Consider the following 18,877-nt stretch of genomic DNA (forward strand, 5'->3'; position numbering starts at 1 on the left):
ATTGAACAATGTTGTTTGGGAGGTTCCTCATCTGACCCTAAGGGTTATTGAATGGCTCAAAACACATCAAGATAAGGCAAAAAAAAAAAAGCCCGAACAAACCCCATCCTCACCCAGCAAAGAAAAACCACCACCACTCAAAAGCCAGGTTCTGGCCAGGCACTGATGACAAATTCAAATCAATATGACATTGATGGAAAATTTTCAAAGTAATTGACCACTCAGTTTGAATTTCTTAAAAAATGTTTGCTTTCCACGATTAATTTATAATTATATAAGGTGTTTAAGAATTAAGATTTGAAATAGCTGGGAAGATAAAGTAAAGGATAATTTATTAAGTAGAAATTACACTCTGGAACTGCATTTTTAAAATGGATAAGAAATGAAATATGGGACAGATTCAAAACTTACTGCTGCTCAATATCTGTTTTTGGCTTAGTTCTATAAAGGCCTGCGTAATTTCTGCCATTTTTAAATGCAAATATACTAGGGGAGAATTACAGCACCTATTCAGAATAGATTGTTGGGGGTGGGTAAGAGTTAAATGCCTTTCTCCAGGGATAACGTAACACACTCAGAGGCTTGGCCTGAGTCATGTTTACTGAAGCATCGAGTGGGTTACATCCTTTCCCTACGGGGGACCAGTGCAAGTTTCCTGCCTGTACAGCACAGGAGAGCAAACTTCTACAGACAGACCAAGGCTTCCATTTGCTGCTGACACATGGAACTGAGGTGAAATTGTGCTCCATGATTGTATACGTTTCATAACGTTCAAGAGACGAGACTCGGGTCATCAAAATGAAAGCCCTCATCTTTGCAGCTGCTGGACTCCTGCTTCTGTTGCCCACTTTTTGTCAGAGCGGTAAGCAATTTTCTCAGGGGGTAGGATGGGGATGTGCGTTCCTGTTACAAATTAACAGTCAACTGAACCTAGCTTTCTTTGCATCTCACACAAACTGCAAACCCCAAAGGCAGTTTGATCTTTATTATTAAAAGGTAGAACCATGGAAATGAACATCTATAGTTCATTTACTCTATTCAAACCTGGTCAAAGACTAAGTGTTCCCTCCTGATGTTTAAAAATATGTGGTGTATTCAAGATTTTAGATGTCTACAATTAAGTCAGGGAGCAATTTTGAAAGATGTTTTGTGTTTGTAAGAATTTTCTCTTCTGGTTAAGCAAAGATGGCACTTTTTCAAGGGATTAAAAAATATATCCTGTGTTTATACCTCTTGATGAGATATAAATGGGAGAAACAAGAATATTGCCAGAAAGAGAAAGTCATCTGCTTTCAATAGCTGGCAATGCTAATAAGTCAGTATTTCCAAAATGAATGACCTTTTTTGCTTTTCAGTGGGGAGTTCTCCCTACCCTCATATATGATTTTTTAATTTTAGAAATAAGGTCTCCCAAATACTGTTATCCAACTTCAGATGTACATTCCACTTTACCCATCACGATGTTAGCCTGAAGCCTCCTGCTTTTTCCAAAAATAACAAATTTGGGATAGGTCTGTACCTGTCACTTTTTATTAGGTCACACACTCCAGTCAACATTGTTAGGAGTGGGAGAGGCAAAGACTGCACATAGCAAGGGAAACAAAAACAGAAAACAATGCTTTCTAAAGGAACATTGCTTAAATTCACAGTTGGAATCCCTGAGTTGTTGCAGAGAGCTCTAAGAGAATCTGTGGTGATTAGCAGTAAGCACATGTGGGATTTATGAAGACAGTAAGTGCACGCTCTTTCTGGGAGTAGATGGGCCAATATGTTAAGAAGCAGAATTGCAAAAGAAACAAGGTTTGCGGGGGTGGTTCCTTCAAGACACTAGTAGGGTTTGATGGAGGTGAAAACGGGGGCCTCTGAAGGAAACGAAGAGGCAGTGAATTTGCTTTCTTCCATAGGGGTGGGGGAGAAATGTGAAGGAAGAAAGAAGTAAGCTTGTCCAACTTGCCTTATTTTGTTGTGGTTTTGTTTTGCTTTAGCCTTTTAGCAGCCTGAAGCCATGGTTTTTAGTTTCTGTCTCTAGTGATAAACGGAAAAGATGGATGAGGAAGGGGCTTTACTGGCTCAACTAGAAACAGAAACTGTGAATGAATCCATGACGGTATTCTCTCCTTCGGACACCCCTGAGAGGCCGGAGTTTTCCCCAGACAGAAAACATTTTGGAAACATTATGCCCAATGGAAGCCTCTATGAAGAATTAAAATACATAAAAAAAATTTAACAATGAGTACAATTCATAAGGAAAACCAGGCTCTGAGGAATAAAAGACTTATTTAAGTGGAACCAGATTTGGCATTCTCGTGGAAAATGGAATCAAATCAACTTTTCCACAAAACACAGGCACTGTTTGGCATGTCTGGAGGCATGATGTCTTGCTAAATCCCAGAAATTTTCTGAAAACGGACAAACACTTGGTTTTAACAGCTTTTTAACATCAGGCTAATAACTTATACGGCATGATCTTCAGCCACCATTCTCTAACTTTGTGCCTATCTTCAAAGGCACTTCTCTTTGGGTGATGTCAGATGCAAGAATTTTTCCAAAATGCAAAAGTGAGCAGAAGGGTTTGTGTGTCACACACACCTTCCAAGATCACCTCTAAATACAGGCACAGAAGAATGCTGCCTCCCGCATTTTTCTTTCCTTTTCTTTAATCTACCTTTTCTTAAATGATACCTGATCACCTCCATACCCTCAGTTATCAGGCTACACTTCCAATATTTTACACTGTGAATTCAGCTTGTGCAATCTCAGGTTTACACGGAGAGTTTCCATTTCACCCGGCAGCTAACTGCTAGAGATTAAAGCAGGAAGAGAAACTGGCTCTGAATGAAACACAGGTTACTAAACACGAACTTCAAGTATTCAATATGGAGGAATTTTGAGGCCATGGGACAAGATGTAATGGCGCAGTACTGGCATTTTAAATCGATAAGAATGAGGTTTATATTTGGCATAGAAGTCTATCTTAAAGGTAACATTAGAAATCTGAGAGAATCTATTTTCTATACATGTGAAAGGGTTACAAAAAGTTATATAATAATAAATGTTCAGGTTTGGGCTTTAAGATTTTGTTTTTGAAATTGCAGGAATTAGGATTATTAACATCAACATGCCAAGGAACACCAAATCTTGATAGCATATAGTTGATGTGTTTCTATCTTTTAAAGAATTCATTTCCAACTTCTTAGGTCCTCATACCGATTTCATCTTCTGATTTTTCCTCCTTTGTTTCCTCTTCCCTTAAAATCTGTCATTATCCCTAAAGTCCACCTTTGGATTCTTTCTTCTCATAACTCTCCCTAGGCCATCTAAACCACTTCCACTGAATTAAACGAGAGCCTCCATGCAGACTACAATAAACCATGCCTCTAATTTGGGCTCCTGGAATTTTGGACCCACATCTAGTCTTCTAACCAGGTGCTGGATGTTTTACACACTAATATTCCACCAGCAACTCATCCTCAGTCAGACTAAAAACAGATTGTAGCTTCTCCCCCATCCTGCCCCCTTGTCTCTTCCTCCAACTCAGTTAATGGCATCCTTTCCCTCCAAGTCATCTAGAGTAGAAACCTGAGTCATTATTGCTTCCTGCCTCTCCCTCACTGCACCCCAAAGCCAATCAGATGCCAAGTCCCTTTGAGCCGCCATCAGTCTCATGTGTTCACCTCTGCCTTTCCATGACCACTGTTCTAGCTCAGTAACGCACTGAGCTATGAATGATAACAGTAGCCTCCAAATCAGGTCCCCTTGCCTCTGATTTCTTACCTTTTCAATCTATTCTCTAAACTATTACCTAAGACATCTTAAAAACAAGTCAAAATAACGGCTATATTAGTTTTCTATTGCTGCTATATCAAATTACTACAAATTGAGTGGCTTAAGACAACAGATTATATTCCTGGAGATCAGAGGTCTTAAAATCAAGGCCGTTGGTGGGGTTGTGTTCATTCTGGAGGCTCTAGGAGAGACTCGGCTATCTTGCTTTTTTCAGCTTCTAGAAGCTGCCTGCACTCCTTGGCTTATGACCCTTTCTTCCATCTTCAAAGCCAGCAGCATAATATCTTCAAATCTCTGACTTTGACCCTCTTACCTTCCCCTTAAATGGACTCTTACAATTTTATTTGACCCACCCAGACAATCCAGGAAAATCTCATTTTAAGATCCTTAACTAAGTTAGATCTGCAAAACTCCTTTTGCTAGGTAAAGGAACAAACATACTTGTAGGTTCCAGGAATTAGCAGGTAGAATCTTAGGGGGTGCTATTATTCTGCCTAACACAATGCTCATTCCTCTGTTCAAAATTATGTGTGCAATCCCAGCATCTGTGAATAGACATATGATTTCTTAGGATAGTTTAGAGGCCCTTCAGGAATTTAGCTGTCACTCACTCTTTAAATTTCCTTTCTCAGCTGCACCTTATTAGCATAAGACAATGCATTTTTATGCATCTTCTCCACTAGTAGCATTACTTACAGATAGAAATGGAGTTTATTTAAAACTTTACACCACTGACACATAAGTATACAATGAAAATTTGCTAAATCAACTTATTTGGCATTCCCAGATTCCATGATAGCCCACATTATGCTTCTGCCCATTCATCACCAGCAGAATCTTACTCATTAAATTCTATCTTTTTATGAACCTTGCTAATCTTTGCTCAAGTTCATCTTTTCCTTGACATTTTGCTCAAACATCTGAATCTATTAAGTATTGTCTGAATGCCTATATAGTTTATAATTAACATGCCTATAATATTCTGATGGGCTTTTTTGTTTCTTCCAATAGTATTATAAACACCTTACATACAAGGACTGATCATTTAGTTTTTGTTTCTGCATGAGATAGTGTTGTTCTGGGGCATATGATATGTATTAAATATATGCTTGTTGAGTGACTAATCTACAATAACTTTTAAAATAAAAGTGATCTTAAATTCTACAATCACAGAAATTATTTATAAATAATTAAACACATTGTTTTCTTTTCTCTTGAACTATACATTTATGTTAATACTTTCTTTCAATTACAGGCATGGAAAATGATACAAACAACTTGGCAAAGCCAATCTTACATATTAAGACCTTTCGTGGAGCTCCCCCAGAATCTTTTGAAGAGTTCCCCTTTTCTGCCTTAGAAGGCTGGACAGGAGCCACCATTACTGTAAAAATTAAGTGCCCTGAAGAAAGTGCTTCACATCTCCATGTGAAAAATGCTACCATGGGGTACCTGACCAGCTCCTTAAGTACCAAACTGATACCTGCCATCTACCTCCTGGTGTTTGTAGTTGGTGTCCCGGCCAACGCCATAACCCTGTGGATGCTTTTCTTCAGGACCAGATCCATCTGTACGACCGTATTCTACACCAACCTGGCCATTGCAGATTTTCTTTTTTGTGTTACGTTGCCCTTTAAGATAGCTTACCATCTCAATGGGAACAACTGGGTATTTGGAGAGGTCCTGTGCCGGGCCACCACAGTCATCTTCTATGGCAACATGTACTGCTCCATTCTGCTCCTTGCCTGCATCAGCATCAATCGCTACCTGGCCATCGTCCATCCTTTCACCTACCGGGGCCTGCCCAAGCATACCTATGCCTTGGTAACATGTGGACTGGTGTGGGCAACAGTTTTCTTATATATGCTGCCATTTTTCATCCTGAAGCAGGAATATTATCTTGTTCAGCCAGACATCACCACCTGCCATGATGTTCACAACACATGCGAGTCCTCATCTCCCTTCCAACTCTACTACTTCATCTCCTTGGCATTCTTTGGATTCTTAATTCCATTTGTGCTTATCATCTACTGCTACACAGCCATCATCCGGACACTTGGTGCATATGATCATAGATGGTTGTGGTATGTTAAGGCGAGTCTCCTCATCCTTGTGATTTTTACCGTTTGCTTTGCTCCAAGCAATATTATACTTATTATTCACCATGCTAACTACTACTACAACAACACTGATGGCTTATATTTTATATATCTCATAGCTTTGTGCCTGGGCAGCCTTAATAGTTGCTTAGATCCATTCCTTTATTTTCTCATGTCAAAAATCAGAAATCACTCTACTGCTTACCTTACAAAATAAATAGTGAAATCATCTTAGAGAACAAGGACAGCCACCACAGAGAACGTCTGTTTTCACGGACAACACATGCATAGTGCAAGGAGCTACACTTCTGAGCTCCTAAGAAATATGCTTCAAAGGTCAAACATTACAAAAGTATTAGCTTTTTTTTTTTTTTTTTTTTTTTTTTGAGACTGAGTGTCACTTTATCACCCAGACAGGCACGCAGTGGCGCTATCTTGGCTCACTGCAACCTCCGCCTCCCAGGTCAGCCTCCCAGGTAGCTGGGATTACACCACCACGCCCAGTTAATTTTTGTATTTTTAGTAGAGATGGGGTTTCACCATGTTGGCCAGGCTGGTCTTGAACTCCTGACCTCAAGTGATCCGCCTGCCTCGGCCTCCCAAAGTGCTAGGATTACAGGCGTGAGCCACTGAGCCAGTCAGCATTAGTAATTTTTAAAAATACTTTATCAGTATTTAAAAACGTTAATGCAGGAGAAAAGATACCACAACTCTTTATGGAAAATGACATTTCCATTTGCCTCATTGCTACTTCAAGCTCTTTAAATCGCCATCTTCCCTGTTCTGTGAGTGGTACTGCCATCCTTGACATCTGACATCGGTTTTTATTCTTTGGTCTCTTTCGACTCTCATGCTGGTGGCTGCCTCATCAACTGATCCTATCTTTGTAGGGTCGCTCACCAGGGTTCTTTATTTAGTTTCGCCTTTGCCTTCTTTTTTCTTTTTTTAAATGGAGACGGGGTCTTGCTTCGTCATCTGGCTGAAGCGCAGTGGCCTGATCATAGCTCACTTCAGCCTCCAACTCCTGGGCTCAAGCAATCCTAATGTGTCAGCCTCCCAAGTAGCTAAGACTACAGGCATGCACCACCGTACCCAACTAATTTTATTTTTTATTTTTTGCAGAGATGGAGTCTCACTTGCCCAGGCTGGTCTTGAACTCCTGGTCTCAAGTGATCTTCCTATCTCAGCCTCCCAAAGTGCTGGGACTACAGGCATGAGCCACTACACCCAGCCCACCTCTACTTTCTAAGTATTCTCTCCACTGCCAGCCTACCCTCTGCTTCACAAGTCCTACCAGATTAATCTTCCTTAGATATCAGCTAGGATACATCACTAAAACGTCTCCACTAACTCCACTGCTTCTATAATAAATCATAAATCTTTAGCCTGGCATTCAAGGCTCAATTGCTAATCCAACTTCCTGTTAAACCTTGTTTGTGATACAGGCACCAACCAAACCTCTTGCTGTGCTCGATCTCTACTCTGCCTCAGACTGAAAAGCTAGTCCTGATGTCTTTGCCTTAATTCTGTCCATTTTTTCTTTCAAGTCCTCAAAGGACCATTCTTCCCTGATTCTCAGGCTAGAAGTGTCACTTTTCTTATCTGTACTTCCAAAGCACTTTCGTAGACTTTTCATTATGGCATTTATATATAGTTCATTTATATTTAAATTTGTATTCCATGAACAATCAAGTACCATGTATAATGGAGAAAGTGCTCATCCACTCCCTTCCTTGAGCTTCTGGGTGATGCCAGGCCCAAATCTTTGTGGCGCCCAGCTCCATGCTTTGAATACTATGTAGCTGAATGAATTTTTAAAATCTCAAAGCAGTTAAACAGCAGGAAAGCCCATTAACATCATACTGAAAAAGCAACATACTGTGATGATATGGGATGATGTCATTTCAGGTTGGGCATACAAAAAAATAAGGAAGCTAAACTAAGACTATACTCACAAGGCCATTTAGAAGTTTTAAATAATGCCTCTACTGTTTTTTTTCTTTGACATAGCTTTTAATTGGGAAATGGAATTTTGTCATTAATACCCATTATATTCCTGTAAGTAAATGACTATTTTTCCCTTAACTCAGTGATTAGACAGGAGGGAAGATATTAGTGATAAGACAGCAGGGAAGATATTAGTGGTAAAGAGTGAATGGTAGTAGTGAATATAAATGGGGTTGAGCAAACTTTAAGCATAAAGGACTGCTGAGATGAATTTACAAGTCTGTAGGAATCTGCCTTGACTGTATTTCGTACTGCCCAATAAAACAATAAAAAACAATTTTAAATGTATATTTTTAAATGTGCAGTTTTCTATTTCATTGGACTTAAGTAAAAAGCTTCCACATGAAGGCCCTTTATAATGTGTGTGTGGTTATGCAAAGAGCAAAACTCAGGTAAACACTAACGTGAGTGAAAAATCTAAAGTAAGTTTCGAGAAGATAAAAACTTAAATGGAAGGAACTGACTTCTGAAAATTAAGTCATCAATTACAACAGTTTTACCTAGGGAAAAAATACAGCAATATTCGTTAAAAGCACACAGTTTTTATGGTATATACAAGGAGCAAAACAGAACTTTTTGGTGGAGTATATAATTCATATGTTCACAAGCAAAACCTTCAATTGTAGAATAGCACACAACCCAGTGAACAGACATAGAAAAAGTGTTAAAGTCAACATGACCATTACTCAAGTCTCTTTCCAAGAGGCAAAAAGAATTTGGTGGCTACACAAGGTTATACTTGAAATACTGCTAAAGAGGACCAAGAATCCTCACCAACTTCCATCACTGTCCTCCATCTTTGATAAAACTGGGCATCCATTCTATGAATATGTTACCCATTGTGTCCTTTAATGGCTGTATGCTTTGGCACACTTTTACTTTATACTGATAATATCAGCAATATAATTTTCTTCTATTATTTTCCAAGGCCAGACCTTGGGAAGACAAGGCACAGAAATACCTTCATAAACACACAACTGGAAACTTCTAGGAGTCAAAACAGTAGAGGATGCTGAATGTGGTGGCTTGTGCCTATAATCCCAGCTACTTGAGAGGCTGAGGTGGGAGGATCACTTGAGCCCAGGAGTTTGAGACCAGCCTGGGCAACATAGCAAGATCCTGTCTCCAAAAAAAAAAGCAGAGGGGAAAATCAAGGACATTAAAGACAACATTGTCAAACAACAGAATTAGGATTTTTCCAAGAAAAAAGAACAGGCTGAGAAAAGAAAGTTTCAAAGTCAATGAACAGAGAAAGAAAACTACTTAAAAACAGGAATTTAACCAAATATGATTTATTGCTTGGACCTGCATGCAGTATTTTAAATCTGTTTAAATCTGTTAGTAATCACCAGTATATTTCAAACCTCTGATTATATACTCTAACTGGTTTAATGCCTGAACTAGAACGCAGAGCCCTAGGCTCCTTATTAATGCTCTAATCACACCATGAAAGCTACCGCTTCTGCACCTAGAAAGGATGCCTGACACAGAGCTGGCACGGTGTGGGCATTCAAAGGCTTCTTTCAAAGGACTCCTGTGGAGTTCTATCTCAATCTAGACTAGAATGTTCCATCTAGAAGGGACCTATACTGCCTGCCTATGAAAGGCCTTGGGTTTGTGGAGTCAGGTTCACCTCAAAGACAAACCCCCATGTGGCTGTGGGCAGACAGGGACCCAGGTCTGTCTCTATTTGTCCTCAGAAGACCCCAACTTTGGTGTGTGAACAGAGCAGACCCTACGTCTAGTAAGAACCTTGAGGCCAGGTGCTGTGGCTCACACCTGTAATCCCAGAACTTTGGGAGGCTGAGGCAGGTGGATAACCTGAAGTCAAGAGTTCAAGACCAACCTGACCAACATGGTGAAACCTCGTCTCTACAAATACAAAAATTAGCTGGGCATGATGGTGGGTACCTGTAGTCCCTGCTACTCGGGAGGCTGAGGCAGGAGAATCGGTTGAACCTGGGAGGTAGAGGTTGCAGTGAGCTGATATGGTGCCACTGCACTCCAGCCTGGGTGACTGATCGAGACTCTGTCTCAAAAAAAAAAAAAAAAGAACCTTGAGATCACTCACCCCTTACTTAGAAGGCAACCATAGGTGTGCACAATAATACTAGCTACATTATTTAAGCCCTTTTTTTGGTGCCAGGCTCCATGCTAAATGCTATAGCTACACAAACATGTGCACATATTCTTCATTAATAGTACCTATAGTTATATATTGATATATATTATATTTACATATTGTATATTCTCATTGAACCCTCACCATAATCCTATAAGACAGGTACTATTATTCCAGTTTTATACACGCAAAAATAAACATATAGAGATTTGGTGACTTGACCAAGATCACATAACCAATTTGTGGCAAAGCCAGGATTTGATGTCTATCTTCAAAGCAAATGATTTTGTCTTCCAATGATTATAAGTTTACCATGTGGCATGGCCACAGCCACCTCAGTGGAAACATCAAGGTGAAGGCCCACTCTCCTCCTCCTGGGATATATGGACTCCAGGCTTGTGTATGAGTCCTCACTCTCCCACTCACTGGCTGTACCTTGGCCAGGCGTCCGTCCCGAGCCTCAGGCTCATTCACATCAGATGAGACAGCACCCATTCCACAGGTGGTATGAGGCTTAAATGAGAAAGACTGATGTGAGTGGGGGCGCTTGGCAAAGCGAGGAGGGTCAGGCAATGCTATTGACGTTCCTGTCAGAAGGCTGGCAGTGCAGAGGGGGCCACCATGGGGGATAACTTTCTCTCACCTTCAATGAGGCAGTGGAGTAGTGAGGATAGGATTTACATTGGTTTTTAAAAGTTTAGAAAGAGTAATGATTTAATACATACACTCCTTAAAAAAATTAAAAATCCAAGCAGTACAAAAACAGAGTGAAAAAGAAATCTCCCACCCATACTAGCCTTCTAGTTCACCTTCCAGAAGGTATCCTCCCTCCAGAAATATTTTAGACACATAGAAGAGTGTGTGTGCCCCTCCCAACACATACACAAGTCTGTATTCATTTATGTGCACATCACAGCATGATTTTTTTTTTTTTTTTGCTTAACAACATTTAGGTTGTTTTTCGTGTTTTGTTATTGCAAATGAAGCTGCAGTAAACATCTTTTCCCATCTGCCATAATACGTAATTATAATGTTTCTGAATCAGACAGACCTGAACTGTATGTAGTCTCAGGACTAATTATCTTTTAGATAGCTTTAATTTTGTTTTATTTAATTTAATTTATTTATTTTGAGACAGAGCCTTGCTGTGTCGCCCAGGTTGGAGTGCAATGGCGCGATCTCGGCTCGCTGCAACCTCTGCCTCCTCGGTTCAAGAGATTCTTGCGCCTCAACCTCCCAAGTAGCTGGGAATATAAGTGTGGGCCACCACACCTGGCTAATTTTGTATTTTTTCTTTTTTTAAGTAGAGATGGAGTTTTGCCATGTTTGCCAGGTTGGTCTCGAACTCCTGGCCTCAAGTGATCCACCTGCCTTGGCTTCCCAACATGCTGGGATTACAGGTGTGAGCCACCGTGCCTGGTCACGTTTTAGATAGCTTTCAACAAGTTACTTAATCTTGGTTTCATTATGTGTAAGATGGCAATAATGATGACAAAATGGTTCAGAAGGCTGTTATGAATTGTTGTGATGATTAAATGAGATGATATACATGAGGATCTAATATCATGCCTGACAAATAGTAGGTTCTCAATAAATGTTTGCATTAACCAAGGATGTTTTTCCTGTTTCGAATGAGGCAGTTCCTAGGTTCTAAAGACCTAGACAGAGGAGACAACCACCCTTTCAGTTGGGTTTGCACCTGAAGACAGGGCAGCCATAAGTGGCTAGGTCCCAGGTGGCATCACTCCCACTCTTAGGTGACAGATCACATCAGCCTCACCACTCAGCCCACCGGCCTTATCACAGAGGCCAGTCTTTGTGGGGCTCCTTATAATAGCGGTACAAGCTCTGTACTCGGAAAAAGTCACTAGTCTTCAAGAGGACAGCTTCTGCTCTACCTCCACACCAACTTCTCTTAGGATTCTAGTCCCCGACAGTCTCCAACATCAGTAAATCAATCTGTGTATCTCTCTATTTGACACTTTGTGCACCCTTATCTTTACTATTACTTATCTGTTCCATGTGACAATGTCCACTGCCTCAATCAGTTTCTAAGCATTTTGAAGATAAGGTCAGAGAACATTCAAACGGTATTATATGTCCCTCTGTATCCCCATCTTCTCTACCAGAAGCTATGGACTGAACTGTGCATGTAGTATCTACTAAGGAAATAGTCAATGAATTGAACTCTGAATAAGAACTCACCTACAACAGAGTTTTTAGTCAAAGAATTAAAGCAATAAATAGCTCTGGAGCTGGTTTCCCCCTAATGTTTGGTACCAGGAAAATAACAGCTCTATTATTTCCATTCTGATTCATAGGTAATTGTTGGGACAAGAAGCTCATGAGATTTAACGTAAATGGGTCAAATCTTCCTTCTTCCCTCCCCCTGCCACCCAGCCTGTAAAATTTAAAAGAAACAGATACACTAAAACTTACTCCGAGTTTCTGTGATTTAGCATGGTATAAAACATCCTGGTAGTGCTGGGCATGGGCTGGGTCCACATCACTAATATTCGCAGTAGGTAGGAGCAAAGTTTCTAAAGTCCTCAAAGGATTCCCTTCATCAATAGCTTCATTGATGTACCCTACAGCTACAACTCCTAGAAAATGAAGAAGTAGTTTTCCTTTTAAGTCACAGTACATTATAACTTCTCTAGTATCACCTATTGCAAAAGGCTAATAAACTAGTACAGCAAGGTTGTAGGATGCAAGATCCAGGCACAAAACTAATTATGTTTCTATACACTCATAATAAGCAATCTGAAAATATAATTAAGAACACATTCAATTCATAATAGAGTGCAACTACAAATACATTATAATTATAAATAGAATAAATATTTAGATATAATTTAATGAAAGAAACATAAGACATGTACACTGAAAACTATAAAACACCATGGGAAAAAACTTAAAGACAACTTAAATAAGTGAAAAGATAGCCCATGTTCATGAATTGGAAGATTTAATATTGTTAAGATGGAATTACTTCTTAAATTGATCTACAGATTCAATGTGACTTCTGTCAAGGTCCCAGTTGCTGGGTTTTTTTTTTTTTTTTTGAGAGAGTCTTGCTCTGTCCCCCAGGCTGGAGTGCAGTGGCATGATCTCGGCTCACTGCCACCTCCGCCTCCCGTGTTCAAGAGATTCTTGTGCCTCAGCCTCCTGAGTAGCTCTCTACATTCTGACCAACACTTGTTATTGTCTTTTTTATTACAGTCATCCTAGTGGGTGTGAAGTGGTATCACACTGTGGTTCGGATTTGCATTTTTCTAGTGACTAATGATTTTGAGCATCTTTTCATGTGTTTATTTCCCCTTTGTACATCATCTTTAAAGAAATGAAATGTCTATTCAAGTCCCAGCTACTTGGGAGGCTGAGGCAGGAGGATCGCTTGAATCCAGGAGGCAGAGGTTGCAGTGAGCCAAGATTGCACTACTGCACTCTAGCCTGGGTGACAGAGTAAGACTCTGCTCCCCCTGCCAAAAAAAAAAAAAAAAAAAAAAAAAATATATATATATATATGTGTATATATATATATATAGAGAGAGAGAGAGAGAGAGAGACTGACTATAGGGTTCACAAATGAAAAGCACAGAAGTCAAACTATGAAACCCGAAAAGTTTTTGCAATTCTAACGAAACGGATCTATCTAGAGGTTAGAGGTTACTTCCCAACATGTTATTACTAAAAAATAAACTATTATCCATTCATAAAAAATATGCATTTAGATAGACACACACACACATATAACGCATATACACACACTGCCAAGGGGCTTTTGCTTCCTAGATTAGTACTGACGGACAAGGACTGTTAAAGAAACTAGATATTAATGAACAATAAGCTTAGAATATTAGCATTTTTAAGGTCAAACTTCACATTTCTCATTTTTTCCATTAGATTTCATCTAAAATGATCACCAGTCACTTCACAAATGTGACATGCCATGAAATAGAATGAGTACTTCTCATTTTTAAAAAACAGTATCTCTAGCTTGACATTCAAGTAAAGGTAAAATATTTAGCTAAATATTTCTTGAATAGACGAGCCCATAACCACCACTTTGTTAAGAATGAAAAGATTTACCTGTAAGAAGAATAAAAGCATCAAAACTCCTAGAAATCATTCCAGACTATAATACTTAAATATGTTTGAAGAAAAAGCAAAAGTATTTCTCTAATGTGCAAGTTATACTATCTGTAAATATTGAGAGAACTCTGGAAAGTCTAGGTATTATCTACATACAAGGTACTCTCGTTTTACCCTGTAGAAGTTATAAACTGGAGCGCATGGAATATTTAGTGCCATTCTCTGGTCACCCCCCTTGGGTAAACTGTTCTAAATACCTTAAAACACCCCATCCAAAAATGGTCTTAACAGAACCAAGGCCGATCACCTGGAAATGAGTGCATTTCAGCTGACTTGATTGAAATCACCTGCTAAAGTTGTTGTCTGCTGCGTTTCTAAGAATACAAGCTGCTGAGGTCATAGTGAATGATATCATAGGAGCTGAAAGATTACCCAGAAGCCCTCTGGGAACATGTGCATCACTTCCTCTGTTTATAAATAAAAGAGAAATCCTATTTGAACAAAGATTGCTGAGCTTTACTCAGCCCATGGTCCACTTCTTTATATCAACACGTGTTATGATAACATTCTAGTCTACAAGAGAGTGGGCGTTCTTTTAGAGTTCATGTATTTGAGGCAGCAGATGAGGTAACCTAGGCAGAATTGTACCTAACAAATTTAAAGAGCAAAAACTCAAAGAAGAAAACTTCCTGATGTAGGCTATATGGTTAAAATAATGCTCCTTGATGGTTCTACTGGGAAAAGCAAACTTTTCGGTAAGAAATCAACAGAGCCTGAGGAAATGCATTCAGCAGCTAGCTTCTCCATTAAATTCACCTTCTATATTTCTCATTTTCCATTAGCTGCTTACCTCCATTACAACTCAGATATGGAATTAGATCTCAGAGCATGTGGCAAGAATAAGGTGGGGAGGCAAAAGTAATGCACCTTCAAAACGTCCATGAAAAATTCTCAGCTCTTCAAATGACTTAATTACTACACTGATCAATTCCTGCCTGGTTACAATGGTGTATTTTAGAAATTTTAGATTTTTGAGCAATTGACTAAACATGATACCAAACTCAATACTTCAGGAACTAATTTGACAAAAGAAAAAATAAAACCAAAACACAGATAAATTAAATACTCTGTATTAAAGTTCCTAAATTCCAGAAAGGAAATATTAATGTCTGAAATACCTTTTCTGGTTATGGCATATGTCCTTTATGACAAGATATTTAACAGAAGTGTTATAGTGGCTGTGTGAAATGTCCTAGGGAGAATAACTTAGTAGTGCTGTTACCTTGATAGATAAAAGCCACAGCAATCAAATGAGATTTTTGCTTAAAAATAATATCTATTTACAATTCTCTAAATTATGCAAATGTTACTTGTTTTTTTTCCCCCAGTAATCAAATAAAGCAAAGGCTCTATTTGATAATCAAGAACAAAAATGGCATTTTCCCCCTTTTAATCAATGTCAACTCCACAGTCTTTCAGCATTGAGAACTAACATACCTTCATTTGTATAAGCAGCACATACAGAAATAACCAAAGCAGAACTGAAGCATGGGTATTGCCAAGAATTGAGGAAAAAGTTAGAAAGCAAAGATGGGACGTGAGTCTTTGTTTTGCCTACCAAAAGAAAGGAGTCCTACTTCTTGGGTGGCAGTTGCCATAGCAACCAAACCACTGCTGAAGGAGATTGAGAGGAGTAAGCCAGTGGTTGTGGAGAAGGGCAGAAGGCTGGGGGACTGAGCTCTGTAGCAGGACACTAGGAGTAGTAGTGGTCCCCCAACCCCCGCCTGATGTTGAACATCTGCTCAAATTACAGCTTGCGTCTTGACTAATGTCTGGCAAGAACCATAAACTCCCAAGCCAAGTGTCAGAAAAGAGCTAAGTGGGCTGTGAGCAAGCTGTCTGATTGCAGAGATTTTAAATGCTTCACTGAAAGGAAATGCAGAGGCAACAGGAAGCTGTGCCATCCCAAAAGAAATTTAGATTTGTACACAACTTGAAAAGGACAAAATGGAAGTGTCCAGGGATCAGTGTAACAGTGGTACATCCGTGGTACCTTATACAGGGTAGCACACCTGGATTGTGTTTTACAGTAGGGGCTTAAAGTGAGAATATGTTTAAAAAACAAGAACCAAAACTGGCCTTGACTTTTGGCCCAGTGCTCACAGGAAATAGCAAAGAAAAAGAAGAAAACTTTGCAAATGCAATTAATTAACAAAGTCATATGTTTTATTTCAAGAGTGATCTTAGTATTCCTAAGTGAAATACAGCATTAGAAGACCAGACCTAAGACCTTACCCAAACACACTAGAATAAAACTTAATAAGAGGTGAGAGAAGTATCTGCCCACTCTATTCTCAAGCTTGGGGCAAATGAGTTAGAAAAGTCAAAGCTGGAAGGTGGAGGAGAGATCAATGATTTTAGCAACACTCATCCACTGTTGTTGACAAGTGAAATGCTCATAAGTCACAGAAGATCGTGTTGCTTTGTTTTCATGGTGGAAAACACAGCTCGAAGCTTGAATTTGGCAATGCATACTAAAGAAAAGCAGTGAATGTATGGCCTGCAGAAGCTACATAGCTCCTCATTCTTCACTCTATTTTCATAAGCAAGATGCAAATGATAAAGCAGCAAGCTGACATTCAAGAAAGCATGTTTCAGGGCATATCTTCTCAAGGTTGGTGTGCTTTCACGCTGGCAGCTTATAATTTCTAGAAACACAGCAAATCACCATGATTTGTGATCATTAAGCAACAGTTAGATTATGTTCCAATTTCTCCATTTGTGGGGCAGAAAAATCGTGTCATATTTCAGAAAAAAAAAATGCCCAAATAAAATATCAAAATAAAATTGGGTGCTTAAAAATATGAGTTATTTAGCTGTCTCTGAAGTACAAATAACCAGAATATATCAGGCCTTTTACCTGTGTATTTTATTCTATTATGAATTCTTGTATAGGCTTTGTAATGTTTATAATATATTGGTACAGTGGTATAGGCATAAAATCTACATATAAATAAAGGTATGCATATTAGTGGAGTGTGCTCTCACAAAGTTCCTTGAGTAAAAACTTAAAGCCCTGATCTAGAAAACTAAGTTGTCCAGATACCTTCTTCTCTCACTATGCTAGAGAAGGCAAGTGTCTTATACTTACGGTCATTTTCTTCTTGAATTTGAGCATTAACCATATCAATACAATTCTGAATTTCATTCCAGCTTAAGTTATCTTGTCCTTGGGATAAAACTTCTAGTTTAACAGAGAGTAGTGTGTTTGCATAACTGTGGAAGAGAAAATAATCATGATGTTAATCAGAGACATTCATTCTTTGTTTATGTTATGTTTCTCAACTATGACACATGGTCAAACATAGTTGTCATGAGGTCAGACAAAGAGTAGAAAGGCAAATAAAATTGTCTTGTGGCCGGGCGCGGTGGCTCAAGCCTGTAATCCCAGCACTTTGGGAGGCCGAGACGGGCGGATCACGAGGTCAGGAGATCGAGACCATCCTGGCTAACACGGTGAAACCCCGTCTCTACTAAAAAATACAAAAAACTAGCCGGGCGTGGTGGTGGGCGCCTGTAGTCCCAGCTGCTCGGGAGGCTGAGGCAGGAGAATGGCGTGAACCCGGGAGGCGGAGCTTGCAGTGAGCTGAGGTCCGGCCACTGCACTCCAGCCTGGGCGACAGAGCGAGACTCTGTCTCAAAAAAAAAAAAAAAAAAAAAAAAAAAAAAAATTGTCTTGTGTAGATCTGTCAACATACACCAAGCTTACTTGTACTAATGGTGTTTTCTTAAAGTATTTTTATGAACAAATTCTGTTTAATGAAAGCTCTTCAAAATTGAAACTTGTACCTAACTCAAGCAAAACTGGAAGCTTTCATGTCTGCGAAATTACTTTTCCCTGGTTACTAATTTTCCTCCCCTTTGTATGTCTTGGTTCTTCTCAGTCTTCAGATGATTGTTACAGGACCAAATTCAGAGTTACCATGGGTCTCAATCTTTCTATCATCAAGGGTTCTTTTCATTATTTCTCTTGTTCCTTCCAAAATCTAAGTTTTAAAAGACCTTTTCTACTACAACCCTAATATAGAGTCACCTTGAGGCCTAACATGCCACTGAGGAATCAGATAACATGCAAATGCAGTTCCAGAAACCTTGCTGAGTAACACAATCTTTACTGTATGCTGTCCTGAAGAGGTGGCACATGAGTTAAACCAGTATATACTGAAATTCCTTTTCACCTGCCCTTTTCTCCAAAGGTTCCTAGCCAATACTCAAGAATCTCTCTTAGGCCTGGCATGGTGGCTCACACCTGTAATCCCAGCAATTTGGGAGGCTGAGAGGATCGCTTGAGCCCAGGAGTTCAAGACCAGCTTGGGCAATACAGGGAGACCCTGTCTCCATAAAAAAATACAATTAAAATTAAAAATGGTCCTCTCACCCATCATTTACGACCAATGACCCTTCTCACTGTGCATAGCCCTCTGGAAGACACAGTTTAGTCAATCACTCCAATTACTTCTTTTCTGTCTGGGGAAATTTCAGGGAAAAACTTACTCATACTGACATATTAAGAAACTTTTACTTTTCAATTATCAATTTTCCCACTGTTCAATTTTCACAGAACCAATGTTACAACCATAGGCTAACATGAACTATTCCAGCCAAAAGTAATTAAAACTAAATAGTTTAGTGTGCTTTTCTTTCTTTCTTTTTTTTTTTTTTTGAGAAGAGTCTCGCTGTGTCTCCCAGGCTGGAGTGCAGTGGCCCC

At 39.3% G+C, this 18,877-nt stretch overlaps 2 protein-coding genes and 1 long non-coding RNA gene across 5 annotated transcripts in view; 2 read left to right on the forward strand and 1 right to left on the reverse strand.

The window, feature by feature from the left end:
- IQGAP2 (IQ motif containing GTPase activating protein 2) overlaps window positions 1-18,877 on the reverse strand; it is a 312,077-nt gene that overhangs the window by 83,728 nt on the left and 209,472 nt on the right. For both annotated transcript variants that reach the window (XM_010352822.2, XM_030926971.1), the window contains exons 12-13: window positions 17,261-17,385; window positions 12,454-12,617 (exon numbers count right to left, since the gene is read on the reverse strand). In XM_010352822.2, the coding sequence (XP_010351124.1) occupies window positions 12,454-12,617; window positions 17,261-17,385 (289 nt within the window). The remainder of the gene's footprint in view (window positions 1-12,453; window positions 12,618-17,260; window positions 17,386-18,877) is intronic.
- Window positions 595-6,668, forward strand: F2RL2 (coagulation factor II thrombin receptor like 2). 2 transcript variants are annotated; one of them, XM_010352819.2, is made up of 2 exons: window positions 595-862; window positions 5,042-6,668. In XM_010352819.2, the coding sequence occupies exons 1-2, from the start codon at window positions 799-801 to the stop codon at window positions 6,100-6,102; spliced, it is 1,125 nt and encodes a 374-aa protein (XP_010351121.1). In that variant the 5' UTR covers window positions 595-798; the 3' UTR covers window positions 6,103-6,668. The 2 variants fall into 2 exon arrangements, with proteins under 2 accessions (XP_010351121.1, XP_030782832.1); XM_030926972.1 differs by lacking the exon at window positions 595-862 and adding an exon at window positions 2,851-2,980 and having other exon boundaries at window positions 5,042-6,599.
- LOC104653743 lies at window positions 14,628-16,971 on the forward strand. The gene is made up of 2 exons (XR_746723.2): window positions 14,628-14,736; window positions 15,498-16,971. It is a non-coding gene; the product is annotated as an uncharacterized LOC104653743 (long non-coding RNA).

Source organism: Rhinopithecus roxellana, chromosome 3 (assembly GCF_007565055.1).
Source record: "Rhinopithecus roxellana isolate Shanxi Qingling chromosome 3, ASM756505v1, whole genome shotgun sequence".
Taxonomy (NCBI): domain Eukaryota; kingdom Metazoa; phylum Chordata; class Mammalia; order Primates; family Cercopithecidae; genus Rhinopithecus; species Rhinopithecus roxellana.

Bases quoted from the DNA above. Each gene is read 5' to 3' on its own strand.
- F2RL2 (XM_030926972.1), top strand. From the start codon at position 2,896: ATGGGACAAGATGTAATGGCGCAGTACTGGCATTTTAAATCGATAAGA. The intron at 2,981-5,041 runs GTAACATTAGAA...TTTCAATTACAG, and splicing joins CATAGAAGTCTATCTTAAAG to GCATGGAAAATGATACAAAC.